The 20839-nt window shown below is 29.8% G+C and overlaps 1 protein-coding gene across 1 annotated transcript; it reads right to left on the bottom strand.

The window, feature by feature from the left end:
* Positions 1-5145: 5145 nt before the first annotated feature.
* LOC109817447 (Peroxidase superfamily protein) lies at positions 5146-11996 on the bottom strand. Its single transcript, XM_020382686.3, has 3 exons — positions 11679-11996; positions 11410-11601; positions 5146-5871 (listed from the first exon to the last, which is right to left on the bottom strand). The coding sequence occupies exons 1-3, from the start codon at positions 11880-11882 to the stop codon at positions 5245-5247; spliced, it is 1023 nt and encodes a 340-aa protein (XP_020238275.1). The 5' UTR covers positions 11883-11996; the 3' UTR covers positions 5146-5244.
* Positions 11997-20839: the final 8843 nt, after the last annotated feature.

Consider the following 20839-nt stretch of genomic DNA (forward strand, 5'->3'; position numbering starts at 1 on the left):
TTTGCATTAAGGTTGAACAACAAAATTTGAGAAAAGGTTTTAAAACAAGCTCATACTCATCTTCTTTCTCTAAGGTTGACTACAAGAGGGAGGGTAAGAAAAATGATTTTGAAAAGAAAAATACTTTTCCCTCCAAAAATCTAGACAAGGGTAGAGAAAAAGAAAAAAACAAAAAAATAAACACCTCACACACTAGCACTAAGTCTAGTGATATTAAGTGCTTTAAATGTCTTGGAAGAGGCCACATTGCTTCTCAATGCCTTAACAAGAAAGTGATGATTTTAAGGGGCCAAGACATTTATAGTAGCCAAGATGAAGCTACTACTTCTCCATCTTCAAGTGAGGATAAAGAAGAAGCAAGTGAGGGAGAGTCATGTGAGGTCACTTACCCTTATAATGGGGAACTTCTTATGATGAGAAGGGTCCTCAACAACCAACCTAGTGATACACAATCCCAAAGAGAGAACATCTTTCATACAAGATGTAACATTTCAAACAAGGCTTGTTCTCTCATAGTGGATAGTGGATCTTGGGGCAATTGTTGTAGCACTAGGATGGTTGAGAAGTTGGGCTTGATTACCACACCCCATCCAAAACCTTATCAACTTCATTGGCTTAATGATGATGGGGATATGGTGGTCAATCAACAAGTGGAAGTAGAGTTTTCTATTGGGAACTATCAAGACAAAGTTAAATGTGATGTAGTTCCCATGGAAGCTTGTCATATTTTATTAGGGAGACCATGACAATTTGATAAACAAACTCATCATGATGGTCTAACTAATAAAATAACTTTCACACATAAGGGTAAAATTTTTGTGCTTCATCCTTTATCACCTTCATAAGTGAAGGAGGATCAAGTACAAATGAAGGCCAAATGTGATAAAGAAAAAGGAAAACAAAAAAAAGTTGAAAAAAAAAACTTCTAAAAATTGATGAAAAAGAGGATTCTAGAGAGACTAGTGTTCCCTCTCTAGAGATAGTTCAAGAAGAGATTTTTGATTCAAAACTTTTACACAAAACTTCTCTCTTTATTGAACCATCTTCTCATATCCTCATGTGTAGAGGAACACTAACTTGCACTGCCACATCTTCTTTGGAAACTTCTCTACCTCTTGAGGTGAAAAATCTTTTAAAAGAATTTGGTGATGTATTCCCTAGTGAAGGACCCATTGGACTTCCACCTTTTAGGGGAATAGAGCATCAAATAGATCTTGTGCTTGGGGCTAGTCTTCCAAATAGGCCAGCCTATAGGACTAACCCACAAGAAACCAAAGAGATAGAGAAGCAAGTACAAGAGTTGTTGGAGAAGGGTTGGATTCAAAAGAGTCTAAGCCCTTGTGTTGTGCCTGTAATTTTGGTGCCAAAAAAAGATGGAAAATGGAGGATGTGTTGTGACTGTAGAGCTATCAACAACATCACCATAAAATATAGACACTCAATCCCTAGGCTTGATGACATGCTTGATGAATTGCATGGGTCATCCATATTTTCCAAAATAGATCTTAAAAGTGGATATCACCAAATTAGAATCAAGGAAGGTGATGAGTGGAAAACTGCTTTTAAGACTAAATTTGGTCTATATGAATGGTTAGTAATGCCTTTTGGGCTTACTAATGCACCTAGCACATTCATGAGGCTAATGAATCATACCTTAAGGGATTGCATTGGTAGATTTGTAGTTGTTTATTTTGATGATATTTTAATATATAGCAAAAGTCTAAGTGATCATGTGGATCACCTAAGACAAGTCTTACTTGTTCTTAGAGACAATCACTTGTTTGCCAATATAGACAAGTGCACTTTTTGTGTGGATAATGTTATTTTCTTAGGGTTTGTGGTAAGCAAAAATGGGGTTCATGTGGACCCCGAGAAAATCAAAGCCATCCAAGAATGGCCTATTCCTACTAATGTTAGTGAAGTTAGGAGCTTCCATGGTTTGGCAAGCTTTTATCGAAGATTTGTTCCTAACTTCTCTACATTAGCTTCACCTCTCAATGAGTTGGTGAAGAAGGATGTGGTCTTTGAGTGGCAAGAAAAACATAACTTAGCTTTTCAAGAACTTAAGCATAAACTTACTTAAGCACCTATTCTAGCTTTGCCTGATTTTTCTAAAACTTTTGAGCTAGAATGTGATGCTTCAGGGCTTGGCATAGGAGCTGTGTTGCTACAAGGTGGTCATCCCATAGCTTATTTTAGTGAAAAACTTCATGGGGCTGCCTTGAACTACCCTACCTATGACAAGGAGTTATATGCTTTAGTTCGTGCCCTTCAAACTTGGGAACATTACCTTGTGACCAAGGAATTTGTTATCCATAGTGATCATGAATCACTTAAATACTTGAAGGGTCAACATAAATTAAATAAAAGGCATGCAAAATGGGTTGAGTACCTTGAGCAATTTCCTTATGTCATCAAATATAAAAAGGGCTCTACAAATGTAGTAGCTGATGCTTTGTCAAGAAGACATGTTTTATTGAACACCCTAGGTTCTCAAATACTAGGGTTTGATGACATCAAGGAGTTGTATGAGAAAGACCTTGATTTTGCTAACTTTTATTCTTTATGTATTCAAAAACCTTATTAAGGGTACTATATTTCTGAGGGGTATCTTTTTAAAGAAAACAAACTTTGTATACCCCAAGGATCTATTAGGAAACTCTTGGTTAAGGAGAGCCATGAGGGTGGGCTCATGGGCATTTTGGAATTGAGAAAACTCTTTCACTTTTGAGAGAGAAATTCTTTTGGCCTCATATGAAAAGAGATGTCCAAAGGTTTTGTAGTAGCTGCATTGCTTGTTTACAAGCAAAGTCTACCACCAAATCTCATGGGCTATACACCCCCTTGCCCATATCCTCTTCTCCTTGGGTAGATATCTCCATGGATTTTATCCTTGGTTTGCCTAGAACCCAAAGAGGAAAGGATTCTATTTTTGTGGTAGTGGACTGTTTTAGCAAAATGGCACACTTTATTCCATGCCACAAAGTGGATGATGCAAGTAACATTGCTAAGTTATTCTTTCAAGAAATTGTGAGACTACATGGGTTACCCAAAACTATAGTCTCCGATAGATATGTTAAGTTCCTTAGCCATTTTTGGAAAACTCTTTGGGCAAGGCTAGGAACTAAACTTCTATTCTCTACTACATGTCATCCCCAAACTGATGGGCAAACTGAAGTAGTGAATAAGTCTCTAGGGACTATGTTGAGGGCAATCCTCAAAGGCAATAAAAGGTCATGGGATGACTATCTCCCTCATGTGGAGTTTGCCTATAATAGGGTGGTTCACAAAACCACTAACATGTCTCCTTTTGTGATTGTCTATGGTTTCAATCCTCTTACCCCTTTAGATTTACTACCCTTACCCGATGTTGCTTCCTTTATTCATAAAGAAGGCACATCTCGGGCTGAGTTTGTTAAGAAATTACATGAGAGGGTTAGAGATCATATTCAATCCCAAACAGAAAAATACCAAAAATACAATAATAAGGGTAGAAAGGAAGTTGTCTTCAAGGAAGGTGACTGGGTTTGGCTCCACCTTATGAAGGATAGGTTTCCTTCCAAAAGAAAGTCAAAACTTAGTCCTAGAGGAGATGGACCCTTTCAAGTCCTTAAGAAAATCAATAATAATGCATATGTTCTAGATCTCCCTTCTGAGTATGGTGTTAGTCCTAGCTTTAATGTTTCTGATTTGTCTCTCTTTACAGGACTGGCTACCCAAGAGGAGGACTCCTTGGATTTGAAGACAAATCCTCTTCAAGAGGGAGGGGATGATGGAGGAGACCCATGGGCTAAGGGCCCAACTACTAGGGCTATGGCAAGAAGGATGCATGAAGAGTGGGCCCAAGCCCAAGAAAGGCCCATCACTTTATTTTGTTGGGTTTTGTCTCAAGCCCATTAGATTAGGGTTAGTGTAGGATTGGGCCTTGGTGCCTTGTATTTCTTTTTGGACCTTGTATTTTCGGCCACTTAGGTTAGGCATTTCATTTGAAGGTCATTTGAATCTAGGGTTAATTAAGGTTGCATGTGAATTGTCATTAGAATGTAATTAGCTTTGCATTTGATATGCATTTCGGCCATGTGCACACATGCACATGGTGTGACCGAAATGCAACTCAAATGGAAGGCAAATCACATTCCAAATGAGGTGCACATGGGAGGTTCCGGGTTTACCTCTGTTAACACACATAAATATGAGATATAAATATTAGCTACTGGATTTTGTTATAAATGATCTAGATTGAAACATACAAATCATTTATTTTTTTCAAAATGTACATGATTTTCTGAAGTGATCATCTGATATTAAAAACATTTAATGTTGACTATTCATATATGATTGTATGGTGCATATTTACTCCTTATTTATACAAAAAATGATTTTCTTACTTTAAAACAACGTAATTAATCGCTATTTTCTCCCCTTCACAGTGGATTTTTCTACAATATTCACATGGCTAGTGTAACTGAAGCCAACAATTTATATTTGTTTCCTTTCCAAGTATGAAGATAAAATATAAACTACCTAGTACCCCACCATCATTCTCTTTCCAATGGCTTTTCTTGAAATCAGTTGATAGATGTAGTTTTTTTGTTTTAATGAAAAAATATAACTATTTTTCATCAACTTCTATTCAGATAAAGTGATATTTTTAATTACGACTCTATAAATAATAAGTAGGTTGACTTGACTTGATTAGAGAGATCAAAACATGTAAAGTGGACTAACATGACTTAAATTCTTAATAAGTTACTATTTTTTTTTTGTCCTGCGTTTGTTGGTTCCACTAGCCAGGTCAAATTAACTCATTTCTTCCCCTCTTTTATTTAATTTTTAGCAAAAAAAAAAACTAAAAAAATATCGAGCCACATTAGACTTTAATAGATTTCAGACTTCTATGTATCTGGTCTGTCGGACTGGACCAATTGACCCGTTACTTTCAGCAACCAATTTTGACAGCTCTAGATGTAGTAGCAAACCATTTTTGACTGCTCTACATGTAGTAGCAAACCATTTATTAATTTAATGCTTTTATTACGGTTAAACCCATAAAACCCACTCAACAATTTATAAATTTGGAAACCTGGAATGTGAAAATAGTTAATGGGAAGCAAGAGTAAATCTTGGGATGAAATCATGAAGTCCTACACTAAAATTAGCCACGATACTTCATACTTTCATTGTAAATTTTGTTTCATAGAGATAAAGCGTACAGTGCTTGAATCTCAAATGACATGCATTTATTTACATATATTCAACATTATTCTCCATCTTGTCTGGATATTCAAGCAGCAAATGAACCGGGCGAGCATTGACGACCCTGCAATTTGTCCTCACTTCCCCAGGCCGACCAGACTGCAAGTCACCCATTTTCACCATTCCTTCCGCAAATGCTTTGAAAAACTCATTTTGATGTTTACTAAACAACCTCACAAACTCCCTTGTCTGGGGGAATGTGAAAAGGGTTTGATCAGAGTTAAGAAATCCTCTCCCAGCAACCAAGTCCTTGAAATATTGGTTATCAAAGACCACAGGCGTGGAATCAAGGTTCCCTGTCACGTTTTGGTCAACGTCCAGTGGACATAGCCTGTTAAGCTCTTCTCTATAGGTAGGGTCAATGGCAGGGTCAGGTCTTCCAGTTCCAGATTGATTGTATAGCCTAAACATGATGGAAAAACAACGACCTTGGCCAATAGAGTGAGATCCTGAGAGTGCTACTAGGTCTTTCACAGTAAGGTTAAATTTCTGGAAGAGATCAATAAGATAGCTTGCATTGGCTCTTGGACTCGGCATGATATCGTCTGAATCTTCTTGACTAGCACTCAAGCTGTCCAATCTTCCCAACCTCACCTCCCAGTCGGGTCCACCTGTCTGCAATGCTAGTAAGTAAAAAATAATACTAGTACATTTGCATTTGCACTCTCAACCATTGGTTTAATTTACATGAACTACATTGGTGTTGTCTTAAGTTTTCTTACACAGACCTAGAAAACTATAATAAACGAATGGAAAATAATAAGAATTTTATAAATTTAACTCTATTATTAACTAACACAACAATTTTCTAAAATTAGAAGTATAAGCAGGTTTGGATGAATTGGGTTTGGATGATCAAAATTCAATGGATTGAATTTGGTTGGGTTAAATTTATAAAAAATAAATAAATTTAATTATATTGACATAGTTAAATATTTTATAATAGATGTAAATTATTTAATATTTTGTTGTAAATACAATATTATTAACTGATAAAACAAATAATGATATAAACTAAATTTCAAAACAAATATTTCGATTTACTGGATTGTTATTAGTTCAAACAACCAACATTAATACAAAATAAAATTTTAAATAAAAATATTATATTGTTACAATGTTATCAAGTTAAAAATACAATCAATGAGCAAGTGTAATAAAGAGTACATTCATGAACAAGTGATCACACTAACTTATTATCATCATTATTATTAGGCTAAATTATACATTTGGTCCTTTATCTTATTTTTAAAATTCATTTTAGTCTTTTATCTTTTAAAATGTTCATTTTGATCTTTTATTTTTTGAGTTAATTTGATCCTTTTGAAATAATGATTATTTTCACTTTTAAGACACAATTTTAAGTATTTTTTTTTACTAATTTAAGACTTAAAATTTGTCTCGTTAGATTTAATTACATGAAAATTATTGAAAACAAATGCCAATAAATTATCGTAAACATGGTAAAAATCACATAAAAAATTAAAAATAAGTCTAAAAAACAATTAAAAATTTTAAAAATCTAATTTCACATTATTTTTTAGTTGTTTGTGAGATAAATCACATGATTTTCACTATATTTATATCCCTTTTGAAATTAAACATCAATTCAATTTTATAATTTTCATACATGTGAATCTAATGTTACAAATTTTACATCTTAAATCAATAAAAAATTGATTCAAAATTGAAAATGATCAAATCTATCAAAATATAAAAGATAAAAGATCATAATGAACGTTTTAATAAATAAAGGATCAAAATGAATCTAAAAAATAAGATAAAGGATTATTTAACCTTATTATCATATATGATTGGATCACTAGTCAAAATACAAAACTTATTACTTGACCTGTACAAATCAGATTTTTATTGAGTTGAATTAAATTTAACCTAAATATAAATAATTTGATCCAAATTTATTGAATCAGTTTGGGTTTATAAATTATTCATATTGACTTATACCCCTACTAAAAACTATTAGTAGTATAGATGAAAAAGGATAACATTATATTAAAAAGCTAAAATGACATTTATTAACCTTTTTACGGTACACTTAATATGAGATTGAGAGAAAAAATACATACAAAATTAATCTTATTATTAAGTGTATATGTGATTTTTTTTTTCAATAATTAACCTTACTATTATATATAAGTGAGAAAAATATTACATTAAAAAAATAATTTTTATTTTTAAGCTTATTTTTCATCATATATTAGTTATATAATTATTATGAGACAGATAGAATAGCATAAACATTTGCACTAGCAATACATAAGAACTCTCTCTGAATATAAGAAGAAGAAAAATCAAATGGATATTGATTTTAAATATAAATAAATTTCAATTAATTTGATCATATTTAATGTTTTCATATATAAAATACCCTTCTTTTTTTTTCTTCCTATATATGATACTGGAGGGAATAAATTCTAATGGGAACAAATGATATTTAATATTCCATGAAGTATTCTCATTAGACTAAATTACTTAAATTACCATAATTAAATAATTTAATTAATTTAATTGATAATATTAAATTTATCTTAAATTTATATTTTTAAAATTACTTTTAATATTATTGAAACACTCATTCTGTCAACTATTTATTGAATTAAAATAAATAATTTTAATTAAATATATTTTTATAAAAAAAGTAATACAATAGATAATTTAAATTAATTTGTATAAAAGAATCGAATAACACTTTCAATTTGAATATATATATTAAAAAAAAGGAAGGAAGGAAGGAATATTGAATTTCGTTCACATTTGCCATAATATTCGTGCAGTGAATCATGAATTGTTCACTTATTCCTCATTAATTGAGGATAATTTTTTTTACACAAACAGTAGATGAAAATTACTCTCTAATGTAAAGCTTTTACACTTACAATATTAATTGATCATAATGAAATTGAGTTGTTTTTTTTAAATAAAATATAGTTTTTTCTTTTAAAGTTATATGTTCATTATTTATTATTTCTTAACTTTTATTTATTGATTGAATTATAATATACATTTATGCTTATATACTAATACACATTGTTAATAATTATAAAAATTTATATATAACAACTTCTATTGAATTTATGTAAAATATACAGATAAATAAAGTGTAGTACTTTTAGAAAAAGAAAGATCAAATAATCTTACGTTAACAAATTAAAAACTTACGATACCAAAAAATAAAAAATAAAAAACTTAGTATATATAAATTATATTTAAATTTTTTATAAATAAATATTTTAAAATATATAAATTATATTTTTAATTTATTAAATAATTTATATTATAATATAAGATTATTTTAATTATTGATAATTTATTTTAAAAATTATAAAATTCAATTTAAAAATAAATATAATAAATATAAATTAAAATAAATAAAAAATTTAAAAAAATTAAAAATACTCATATTAAAAAGAAACGCGTGAAAACACTCGAGTAGGCATGGCAACAGGGCGGGGCGAGGGCGGGTTTTACGTTCCCTGCCCCCGTCCCCGCAAATTTAAACCGCCCCTGCCCTCGCCCCAGATACCCGCCGGGAGTAAAATCTAGGTCTCCATCCTCGCCTCCCGCGGGGTTCGGTTTCCCCGCCCCGCCCCCGTCCCCGCCCCCACTCTTATTTTTTTTTCTTCCTTTTTTTTCTTCTTTTTTTCTTTTAAATAAATATGAACAATTTTAAAAAAATAAAAAAAAAAGTAAAATAATATAAATTTTTACATATAAATATTTTTAATTTTGGTTTTTTTTTGTATTGTTTTAATTTTGGTTTATATATATATAAATAATTTTTTAATTATATTATTAAGCGAGACAGGGGCAGGGGCGGAGGCGGGGTGGGTATTAACATCCCCATCCCTGCCCTCGATTTTATCAATCGGGAAAAACTCGAACCCAATAAACACGAGTTTTTCCCGTCCAAATCAGAGTGGGTTCGGGCAGTTACCCACAGGACGAGTTAGATTACCATACCTACACTCGAGGAAGAGAACTACTCTCATTTTTATATTTTTTTTTATTAATTTACAAACATAATTCACAGGGTATCTTGAAATCGATAATTGAAGATTAATTTTTATTATTATCATTCACATAGAACATTAGTATTAGAAGACTAATATAGATGCACCAGAGCTTATTTGTCATTATTATAATTTTATTGATAAAAAAAAATCTAATTAATATTATATTTCATAATTTATTATTGAATATTATATTTAATTTTATTGTTGTCATTGTAATTTTTACTATGTCATTTTTTTATATGTAGAAATTATAAAGATATCAACAAAGATCAAATTTAAAATTTTATATATATTACTTTAATTCTTTATCATTAGATTAATTCTGGTAGTTAAAAATAATATAAAGAGTTTAATTTTTATGGGTACAAAATTTATACCATCAAACGATTATAAATCGCTTTAGATATTACTTATAAAACAACCGTTATAAAAATAAACAAATTTAACGTATATAATAACACAGTTTAATACCAACATAAAAACTCTTAAAATAACATTAAATACTATTTTCTCAGTAGTATCTTTGAAAAAGAGAGAAAATATAGTAAACAAAAGTCAAAAATATATTTTGCGTCCTTTATATTATTTTTTTAGTGTTAATTTAGTTTTATTTTAATTAATTGAATCAATTTAGTCTCACATCTTTAAATGTATCTTAATGTTTGATTATTTGTTTCTTCCATTTAAATACTTAACGGATTTGCATGTGTCATGTCACATGTCATGATGTTCAGCCATGTGACATAATAACATGACATGTGTCATATGCATTAAGTATTTAAATGAAGAAGACGAAAAATCAAATATTAAAATATATTTTTAAAATATGAGAATTAAATTAATTCAATTAATCAAAGTATAACTAAACTAAATTTAATAAATAATATAAGAGACGAAAAATATATTTTTGTATAAAATATCATAATAATAAATGTAGAGATTCCTTAAATAAAAGGAAATTATAAAAGAGAAACCAGAATAATTAACGAGTTTTTTCATTAGTAAAAGAAAAACATTAACCATTGTTAGTACTACTAGTTAAAAAATCAAAAGAAGAATATTTTTTATTGAAAAGTGAATCTAAACATTTTTTCGAGTAATTTTTAATGAAAAATTGTACTCCCTCAATTTTTTATTCATAGTCGTTTTGTCAGAATTTGTCGTTTTTTTTTTATTGTCATTTTACTAAAATCAATAACTTATTAATTTTTTTTCTCATTTTTACCCTTGATAATTAATGTATATTTACTGAACAATGTGCCTAATTATTTATAATGTTTACCTATTTTTTCTCCAACTACCTATATAAAGTTAATGTTACATTTAAAAGGGTAATATATTTCTAACGAAATACTATAAAAAAAATAGAGGGTAGAATAGAAAAGTAAGTAATAAATATTTTAAAAACTAAAATATCAATCATTTCTTTAAGTCTCGTACAAAACCTTAAACGACTATGAATAAAAAACGAAGGGAATAGTGATTAAGGAATCAAATGAATACTCCCTCCGTTTTTTATTCATAGTCATTTTGTCAGAATTTGTCATTTTTTTTTCATTGTCATTTTACTAAAATCAATGACTTATTAATTTTTTTTCTCATTTTTACCCTTGATAATTAATGTATGTTTACTGAATAATGTGTCTATTTATTTCTAATGTCTATCTATTTTTTTTAACTACCTATGTAAAGTTAATGTTACATTTAAAAGAGTAATATGTTTCTAACGAAATACTATAAAAAAAATAGATGGTAGAATAGGAAAGTAAATAATAAATATTTTTGAAAACTAAAATATCAATCATTTTCTTAAGTTCCGTAAAAAACCTTAAACGACTATGAATAAAAAATAGGAGGAGTAATATTTTTATTGAAACGTGTATGTGTATCTAGTCATTTTTTCCTGTATAACTTTGTTATAGTTGTGAACGAAAATTTAATGGTTTGCAACAATTTTAGTAAAATTACTGAAGGTTTAATTAATGAATTAATTAATTAGGCTTTTACTAGTTTTGTCGCGTGGGTATGGTCTGTAGAGCGAGGAAGTGATACTAGGGTGACAAGAAATTGACATAGTTTTTGCCTTTTTGGAGAAGAAAGGGTGAAAAAGAGTACTAACCAGAGCCACAGCATCTCTGGATGCCATAATGATGATGTCAGCGCAGGAAACAACTCCCGGACACGCCTTCTCGAGCGCTTCCTTCACTTGATCAACAACTTCAAACGATCTGAGCGAATTTATGTTTGAGAGTGACAGTTTCTCCCCAAGCATGGTTGGCGTGTCATCCAGCAACACAGAACCATCACACCCCTTCACAAAACCAAAACCTCACTCTATGTGCCTATTTAATTGAAATTTGAAACAACTGAATTAAATTAAATAATTACGTTGACGAAGCAATCGTGGAACTGGAGGCGCATGACAGAGGCAACACTTCTGGCTTCCCTCGCAAGGGCCTTCTTCATGACATCTCGGACTATGATTTCGGATTGTGGACATGTTTTCGAGTAGAACCCAGGTCGGAGATCTGGTGATGTCGCCGAGGTTATGTGCAGAAGGAAGATCAGAAACAGAGGCATGACCATGGCCATGGCTTGATTGATGTTGACAGATATCTCAAAGATGGCCCCTTGTTTTGATTTTGAACTCAAATTGGTCACTGCAGTGTGATGGGTGCAGGGGTGGCTGGCTATATATGGATTTGGAACATTGGTTAGTGTGAACTTTAGAGTTCACTCACGGGATAATAATGTAAATATCTTCTAACTTTAATAAAAAAAAAAGTAACACCTTATATTTATATTTAGTATATAGTATTCATTTTACTAGAATATTTAGTATAGTATAAATCATAGAGGGATAATAAAGTAAATATCTTCTAACCTTTATAAAAAGTAGCATTTTATATTTATATATAGTATACATGTATAGTAAATCAGAGGTATTATAAATTAAATAATTTTAATAATATATCACACTTTTTTATATCTAATATTATTGATTTATTTTCTAAAAATTATTGATAATTTTTTGTTCACAAGTGAAAATTTTAATTATTAATTATTATTCATAATTATTTTACTTTCTTTAATTAATTTTTAATAATCTAATTATATATTTTTTATATTATATAGATTAAATAATATTATTTTAGTATTTCTTTAATAATGGTGTGTTGAACAGTTATCCCACTAACTCATGCTTCGAACCACACTATATCACAGTTTCTTCCTTTACAGGAATCAAATAATGAATGCTAGGAGGGGACATGGATGGAGTGTTTTGCAACTTGCTCATTTAATTTAATGTGTTTCCTTCGAAGTGTAGAGTTTTGTTCCTCTCTCATCATGCCCATATAGATATATGACTCGTGTGGGATAGTAAAATATCCGTATACATGTACTTTAAAAATATTAAAAATATTTTTATTTATATATATATATATTAATTTAGTTTAATTTTTTTTATAATAAATATGTAATATAATTATTTATTTTTAATATAAATATATATTTTAAAATTATTTTTTAATTTTATTTTATCTCTTATTTTTTAGTTAAAATTTTACATACAAATATTTATAAATACTTGTGAATATATAAAAAAAAAAAAAAAAAAATCACGGATATCTACACTAAACAAATGGATGACCAGGGTTACAACTCGTCTCTATCCCATTTTGCTACGTTACCCTCTCAATGTAGAACCAACATAATGCTTCATAATTAAATGAAAAATTCTACATCCTTTGAAATGAAAGTCCAAAATTTATTCCGAATCGGTAAAAAATTAATTTAAATTATAAAATATTAAATTAAATAATAACTTTATAATAAATTTATTCAAAAGTATGAATATTTTAAAATTTTTGAAACATTTATGTTGTATATGTTAAGCAAATTATACTTAAAGTAATAATATAAATTTTTATCAAAAAATAATATTATAATTTAAAAGTTGATTCTATTTCATCATCACATATTAATCTCGTTATTTTTTTTATTAAACAATACAACTATTATGCATTTTCTAAATATAATTAATGCAATTAATTCAATACTTATTTTACTTTATTATAATTTTTTTTGTATACTTTGTACATTCAATTTGTTAGTTAAATCGTTTAGTATTTTCCTCTTAAAGTGTTTATAACACTAGCTAGTGTACTCACAAAAAAAAAATATTTTTTAGTGTGATATCATTATATTATGCTCTTTTTATCTTACCATTCATGTATATCTAGCATAGTCATCTATATTGACAAATTCATACTTCTTACCCTCCAGTCTTAGAGTTCTAGTTAAACCAAACAAATTCATGTGTAACAATTTGAAGTGCCGAGAAGCGGAAACAATCTTTTAAGATTTGAACAAAGTTTTTAATTTATTTCTACTTCTGACAAACTTCACAAAGAAGATGGGTTTTCCAAAAAATCTCAGACAACCCTCCTACTAAACCTTTCTTATTTAGTTTATAAGTGTTTTAAATTTATGTGTCTAAGTTTTTTTAATGTCAAATCCATCTTTCATCTTCTCTAGAAACCAAACAAGTTATATTTTGTTTGCCCATGTCATCTAAATTAATATCATAGAAATTATTCTATAGGCAGTAAAAAGCATATTCATCATTTTATTTGACTAGGCATAGATCCTTGGCAAAAGATACCGTATATTCATCGTCTTAAAATTGACTTATGATAAATATATTATATTTTAATCCTTCAACATATAATACATTATTAACAATGGGTATAAAGTTAGTACCAATCTTATATATACCTCTAATCTTTCCTTTGTCAATTCCTCCAAAATATGTTGTTCCTTCATGAGGTTGAAGGTCTAGGAACATAGACCTGTCTCCCATCATTGTTGCAAGCAACCATTACATAGATACCAGTGTGAATCCTTCTTTTTTCCCACTAAAAATATCTACAATAGAAATTATTTGAAACATTGGTACCCAAATATTTTTAGGTCCTCTTTTGTTAGTGTCCTTTACCTTAGACTTTCTTTTCTATATTTGTTTGTTTTTGCATCTACTAGGAAGGTGATTACATTTTTTGTGGATATCGTAGAGAGTGGTCTTAGGTTTGGAGGATAATGTCTTTGACTGCATTGTAACAAATCAAAGACCATTTTTGTCAAATGACAATCTTTTGTGCTTTAAAAGCATATTTATTTTAGAAGGTCCATCAACAAATTTAGGAAAACCCTTTATGAGTTGTATGTTTTAAGCTTACAATGTTATAACCTTTGGTGGTTCATTACTTGTGATTTTGTGCTTGAGAGTCTAAATCTCTTTGGTAGCATATGATAGATCATTCTTGAGTTTTTCAGTTTCTATTTGCAATGGTTTGCACTTTTCTTTAAATCTTTTGTACTCATCATGTTAGAGCTTTCCAGGAAAGTTTCACAGGGTATCTCCTCTTCATCAAAACTATTAGAAGAATAAGAGTTAGAGTCAGATTCTACCTCTAATCTTGTTTCATCGGCATCTGTCATGAGACATGTGGAGAAAAGACAAACACTAGAAGGGGGTTAAATAATGTCAATCAAAATCTCAAACTTTTTCGAGTAATGAAGTAGTAACACTAACAATAAAGAGTGTAAGAGATGAGGCAGGCAAAAGATACGGTAATTTTTATACTGATTCGTCTCAACTACTATGACTACGTCTAGTTCTCAATCCAATTAGAGTGAGTTTCACTATCACCAAGAAAGAAGCAAGTAAGAATGAGAACAATAATTAAAAATTACATAAACAACAATAATGGTGATGATAACGGAGGTGGTGGTGGCGACGATGGTAGTGGTGATAATGTAGTGGTTGTGCACTGAAGGTGATGTGGTTGTAATAACGTGATGAAGATAACAATGATTGAGAGAACTATGATGACAACAATACATTGTAACTATTTGTAATATTTTAATTTAAGAGTTGCTATAAATTATTCTCACTTGTGTTATCCCTCATATATATAAGTGAATAACTTTGTATATATATATATATATATATATATATATATATATATATATATATATATATATATAAGTAAAACAAGACAGTTTATGCTGCAGTTGCACAATTAAGATCGACAAGGAGACAAACACTATATATTTTGAGAAGATGATGCCAAATTGATTTTTATATGTCTTTGTTAGATCAAAAGATAATCTTAGATCTCTTAGGCATAAGTTTTAATGATAACAAACATAAAATTTTTTCAAATCATACTATAAGATGAATCATTATAGATGATTGATTATGATGATGTGTAGTCTCTCATATGAACTACTTTGCTTGTAAGACAAATACATTTAATTTATATCATTTATGATGTTTGATAATCAAATCATATTTATCTGTGATATTTCTTAACAGATCAAAAGGAATAAAAAACTTATTTAGTATTTGCACTTCAAAAAGGAATGAAGACATGTTTCGTGTAAGAGACAGTACAAGCAAATCCCTCCAACCATTCAAAATCTAAAAAAAGAGTCATTTCTAATTGACACACAGAACAATTTCTTCCATTTAGTACCATAAAGATAATAAGTAGCCTCCTTGATCAAATAAGAAATGATAATTTGTTGAAATGTATTTAATGCTCACAATTAATGCATCAACGAACACCTCTTCTTGCAAGGAAGTAAGATGAAGACAGACGAAGTAAGTCTATGAGAGATGCTCAAGGATTTACAACGATTGTCTTCATGAAGCATTTATGTAAAGAAGCTTGAAGGTTCAAAAAAAAGTGAGAACAATCATTGTAAAAATTATGTATTCATTCATTTTGTAAAAAGCTCTGTACTTAATTTGGTTGTATTACATTTTGATATAAAATTTATTAACACAAATCATTAATAAATTGATATTTTTACTAAAATTTTAACCGAAGAACACTTTAGATTTATTAGATTTCACCTTAACTTAAAATGCATATTAGATTAAACATTAATTGTTTTAGATTTACTTCATCTTACATGATTCATCTATCATGCATCATCTTAAGCTAACATGAACATGCATGATCTATCTCTTCATTAATATGTCATATTTATTATTATATTCACACTAATGTATCATCTTTCATATGAAAATGTATCTCTTACATTTAATTTTTTTTTAATGATTATAAAATAGGGTCTACCTGGAACAGTCAAACCGTCAAAAACATTGTATAGTCATAATTAAATAAGTTGTTACCTTAAGTAAGATAAAAGTTAAATTAAAAAGAGTAGATTGAAAATTGGTTATAATTTTTTTTTTTGAATCTTTCAACTAGGCAATCTTTTTCTCTATAACCAATTAAAAATGTGTATGCAAAATTATAGATTATTCATTTAGTTGGAAAAATAGAAAAGAATTCGTATTCTTAGTGGGAAGAGTGAACCCTAGCCCTTTTATGCTTAACTTCAAAATCTACACAACCTCACAAACCCATTAAAATCAATAACGATTGCCTTTGCATTTCGCAATTGTGCATCCACCACTCCTTGGGCAAAGCCACTCTTTTTGCAAATATAATCTTAATTGAACAACTATTGAGTTTCACATTTACGGTACATGGTAATTTTGTGAGCCTTGACGGAGTTCGAGTTAATTCTATTTTGCTCTCTTTCCCTTTAGTTTGTTTGATTTTCAACTACAGGCAAATATGAAATATTATTTATTTTCTACAAGTTTTGTTTTGTCAGGTAAGTCATTTTATTTTGCTATTGATGATTTTCCATCTCAATTGGGAACTAAAATGCCTTTTTGAAAGGTTGATCATAAAATGATACCTTTCCCAAGTCAAGTACTTCTGATACTTATTTTCTCAGTATTAGTGTTGGTTTGTCATACTAATTATTATATTCACACTAATGTATCATCTTTCATTTGAAAATGTATCTCTTGCATTTAATGATTTCTAATGATTACAAAATAGGATTTGGATAAAGTATACCTAAAACAGTGAGATCGTAAAAAAATTATATAATCATAATTAAATAAGTTATTATCTCTCTTATAAGGTTTTTACCTTGTCAACCACGTAAGATGAAAGTTAAATTAAAAAGAGTAGATTGAAAATTGGTTATATTTTTTTTTCCATCTTTCAATTAGGAAATCTTTTTTCTCTATAACCAATTAAAAATTTGTATGCAAAATTATAGATTATTCACTTAGTTGGAAAAATGGAAAGGAATTCCTATTCTTAATGGGAAGAGTGAACCCAAATCCTTTTATGTTCAATTTCAAAATCTACATAGTCTCACGAATCCCATTAAAATCAATCAGTGATTGCCTTTGCATTTCACAATTGTGCATCCACTGCTCCTTTTGCAAAGTCACTTTCTTTGCGAATATACTCTTTATTAAACAACAAACGAGTTTCTCATTTATGGTACGTGGAAATTCTATGAGCCCTAACGAAGCTCGAGTTAATTCTACTTTACTCTCTTTACCTTTAGTTTGTCTGACTTTCAACTATAGGAAAATATGATATATTATTTATTTTCTACAAGTTTTGTTTTGTCACATACGACATTTTATTCTAATATCAATGATTTTTTCCATCTCAACTAGGAACTAAAATGCCATTTTTAAAGGTTAATGATAAAATGATAACTTTCCCAAGTCAAATACTTTTGATACTTATTTTCTCGATGGTAGTGTTGGTTTGTCATACTTATTATTATATTCACACTAATGTATCATCTTCCATATGAAGATGTATCTCTTGCATTTAATGTTTGCTAATGATTACAAAATAGGGTTTGGATAAAGTATACTTGGAACAGTGAGATCGTAAAAAAACATTGTATAATCAAAATTAAATAAGTTATCTCTCTTATCAGGTTTTTACCTTACTAATCACGTAAGGTGAAAGTTAAATTTAAAAAGTAGATTGGAAATTGGTTTTAATTTTTTTTGAATCTTTCAACTAGGCAATCTTTTTCTCTATAACCAATTAAAAATGTGTATGCAAAATTATAGATTATTCACTTAGTTGGAAAAATGAAAAAAAAAAAATCCTATTCTTAATGGGAAGAGTGAACCCAAGCCCTTTTAGGCTTAATTTCAAATCTACATAGTCTCACAAACCCATTTAAATCAGTCATCAATTACCTTTACATTTTGCAATTGTGCATCCACTCTCCTTTCGCAAAGCCACTTTCCTTGCAAATACACTCTTCATTGAATAACATAGGAGTTTCTCATTTATGAAACGTGGTAATTCTGTGAGTCTAGATAGAACTCAAGTTAATTCTATTTTACTCTCTTTGGATTTAGTTTGCCTGATTTTCAACTATAGGCAAGTAAGATATATTATTTATTTTTACAAGTTTTGTTTTGCCACATACGTGATTTTATTTTGCTATCTATGATTTTTTCATCTCAACTGGGAACTAAAATGCCTTTTTGAAAGGTTGATGATAAAATGATACCTTTCTAAAGTCAAGTACTTCTGATACTTATTTTCTTGGTAACGGTGTTGGTTTGTCATACTTATTATTATACTCGTACTAATGTATGATCTTCCATTTGAAAATGTATCTCTTACATTTAATGATTTTTAATGATTACAAAATAAGGTTTGGATAAAGTATACATGAAACAATTAGTTTGTAAAAAAAATTGTATAATCATAATTAAATAAATTGTTATCTCTCTTATAAGGTTTTTACCTTACCAACCACTTAAGATGAAAGTTAAATTAAAAAGAGTAGATTGAAAATTGGTTATAATTTTTTCTTCCATCTTTCAATTAGGCAATCTATTTCTCTATAACTAATTAAAAATGTATGCAAAATTATAGATTATTCACTTAGTTGGAAAAATGGAAAAGAACCCCTATTCTTAATGGGAAGAGTGAACCCAAGCTTCTTTACGCTCAATTTCAAAATTTGCAGTCTCACGAACCCATTAAAGTCAATCACCGATTGTCTTTGCATTTCGCAATTGTGCATCCACCACTCCTTTCGCAAAGCCATTTTCTTTGCGAATACACTCTTCATTAAACAAGAGACGAGTTTCTCATTTACAGTGCGTGAAAATTTTGTGAGCCCCAACAAAGCTCGAGTTAATTCTATTTGCCTTTAGTTTGTCTGATTTTCAACTACACGCAAATACGATATATTATGTATTTTCTACAGGTTTTGTTTTTGTGACACCCTCTACCGAACATTAATACACAACACATGTAAACTATAATTTTCCTAGTAAATAAAATCTTTCATAATTGATAACATCTTTCATGAATAAAACAAGTGTCTCAAATATCATAAGGTAGAAGATTCACATTCATAACTCATAAACCTTAACTCCAATGTAAAAATTACAAAAGAAAAGAAACTAAGGTTTTCAAAACAGTTTACTAGAAACAACATTCTAGGCTAGTCCTAACTACACCTTGATGTCACATGTCCTATCAGAACACGCCCAATTGAAGCCTAAACTTTGTCACCAACATCCTCATGTTAATGGTCACATACAACACAATAAAAGACATACATAGAGCAAACAGGAGAGTGAGAAACATCTCACTCGGGTTTAGGTGTAAAAATAACAGTCAGGCAACACATACAAATCATAACAAGCACAACCATAACTACACATTAATCAGGTGCAAATTCAAGTTATACATACAATAGTAACACATACAGAGTCATTCATCATGCAATGATATTATGGACTCGACTCATAAATGCATGCATGTGGCGCTAGTCACATATCACATATCACTGGTGTGCTGCCTAAACAACATACCTAAGGTAGTCTAGGAGTACATGTAAGGAGCTACCCATACACTCTCAACTAGAAGGATGTACTACTAGGGTCTGGTCAGAATAGCGAAGTTGCGCAAGTTACGTCTCGTGCTCACAAATAGGCAGAATTGAGACATCTAAACCGCACTATCCCCTAGGACTCCCCCAAGCTGTTAGACAAGGAGGGCCTTCCCTAACGGTGTACTTCATATCGTATCCGTCACAAAATCACATGATGCATGTCACAAATATTCACACTTCATGGACTCATCACTTTACTTATCATATCACATCAGATCTCATGTCACTTGTTCACATTTCACATTTTTCATACTCATAATCACAAGGTCACATATAAGAGATTCACATCGTCATCATGCTCATAGGAAACACGTCACTTGCATTAACACAATAATAAGGCAGTTCTCACACCATTAGCACTTTCAAACATGGTGTAAAACTTATCTATTTTTGAAATTAAACACATATTCACACTCAGCAAGCATCGAGGGACACAACAGAAAACTCAAACACTAAAATAGAAAACATTCATATTTTGCCTGTTTCTCATATGATTTCCCGTAGGAACCCATAGAACACTCTAATCCCTATCAAAACATATTCAAACTCAAAATTAAATATACATTCATGTTCAATGATCATCAGGGAACACAACAGAAAACTTAGAAGTCAAAACAAAAAACATTCAAAATTTGTCTGTTTTTCATAGGGTTTCCCATAGGAACCCATAGAGCACTCTAATCCATATCAAAACATATCTAAACTCAAAATTAAAC

Source organism: Cajanus cajan, chromosome 8 (assembly GCF_000230855.2).
Source record: "Cajanus cajan strain Asha chromosome 8, NIPB_CcT2T_4, whole genome shotgun sequence".
In the NCBI taxonomy this organism is placed as follows: Eukaryota; Viridiplantae; Streptophyta; class Magnoliopsida; order Fabales; family Fabaceae; genus Cajanus; species Cajanus cajan.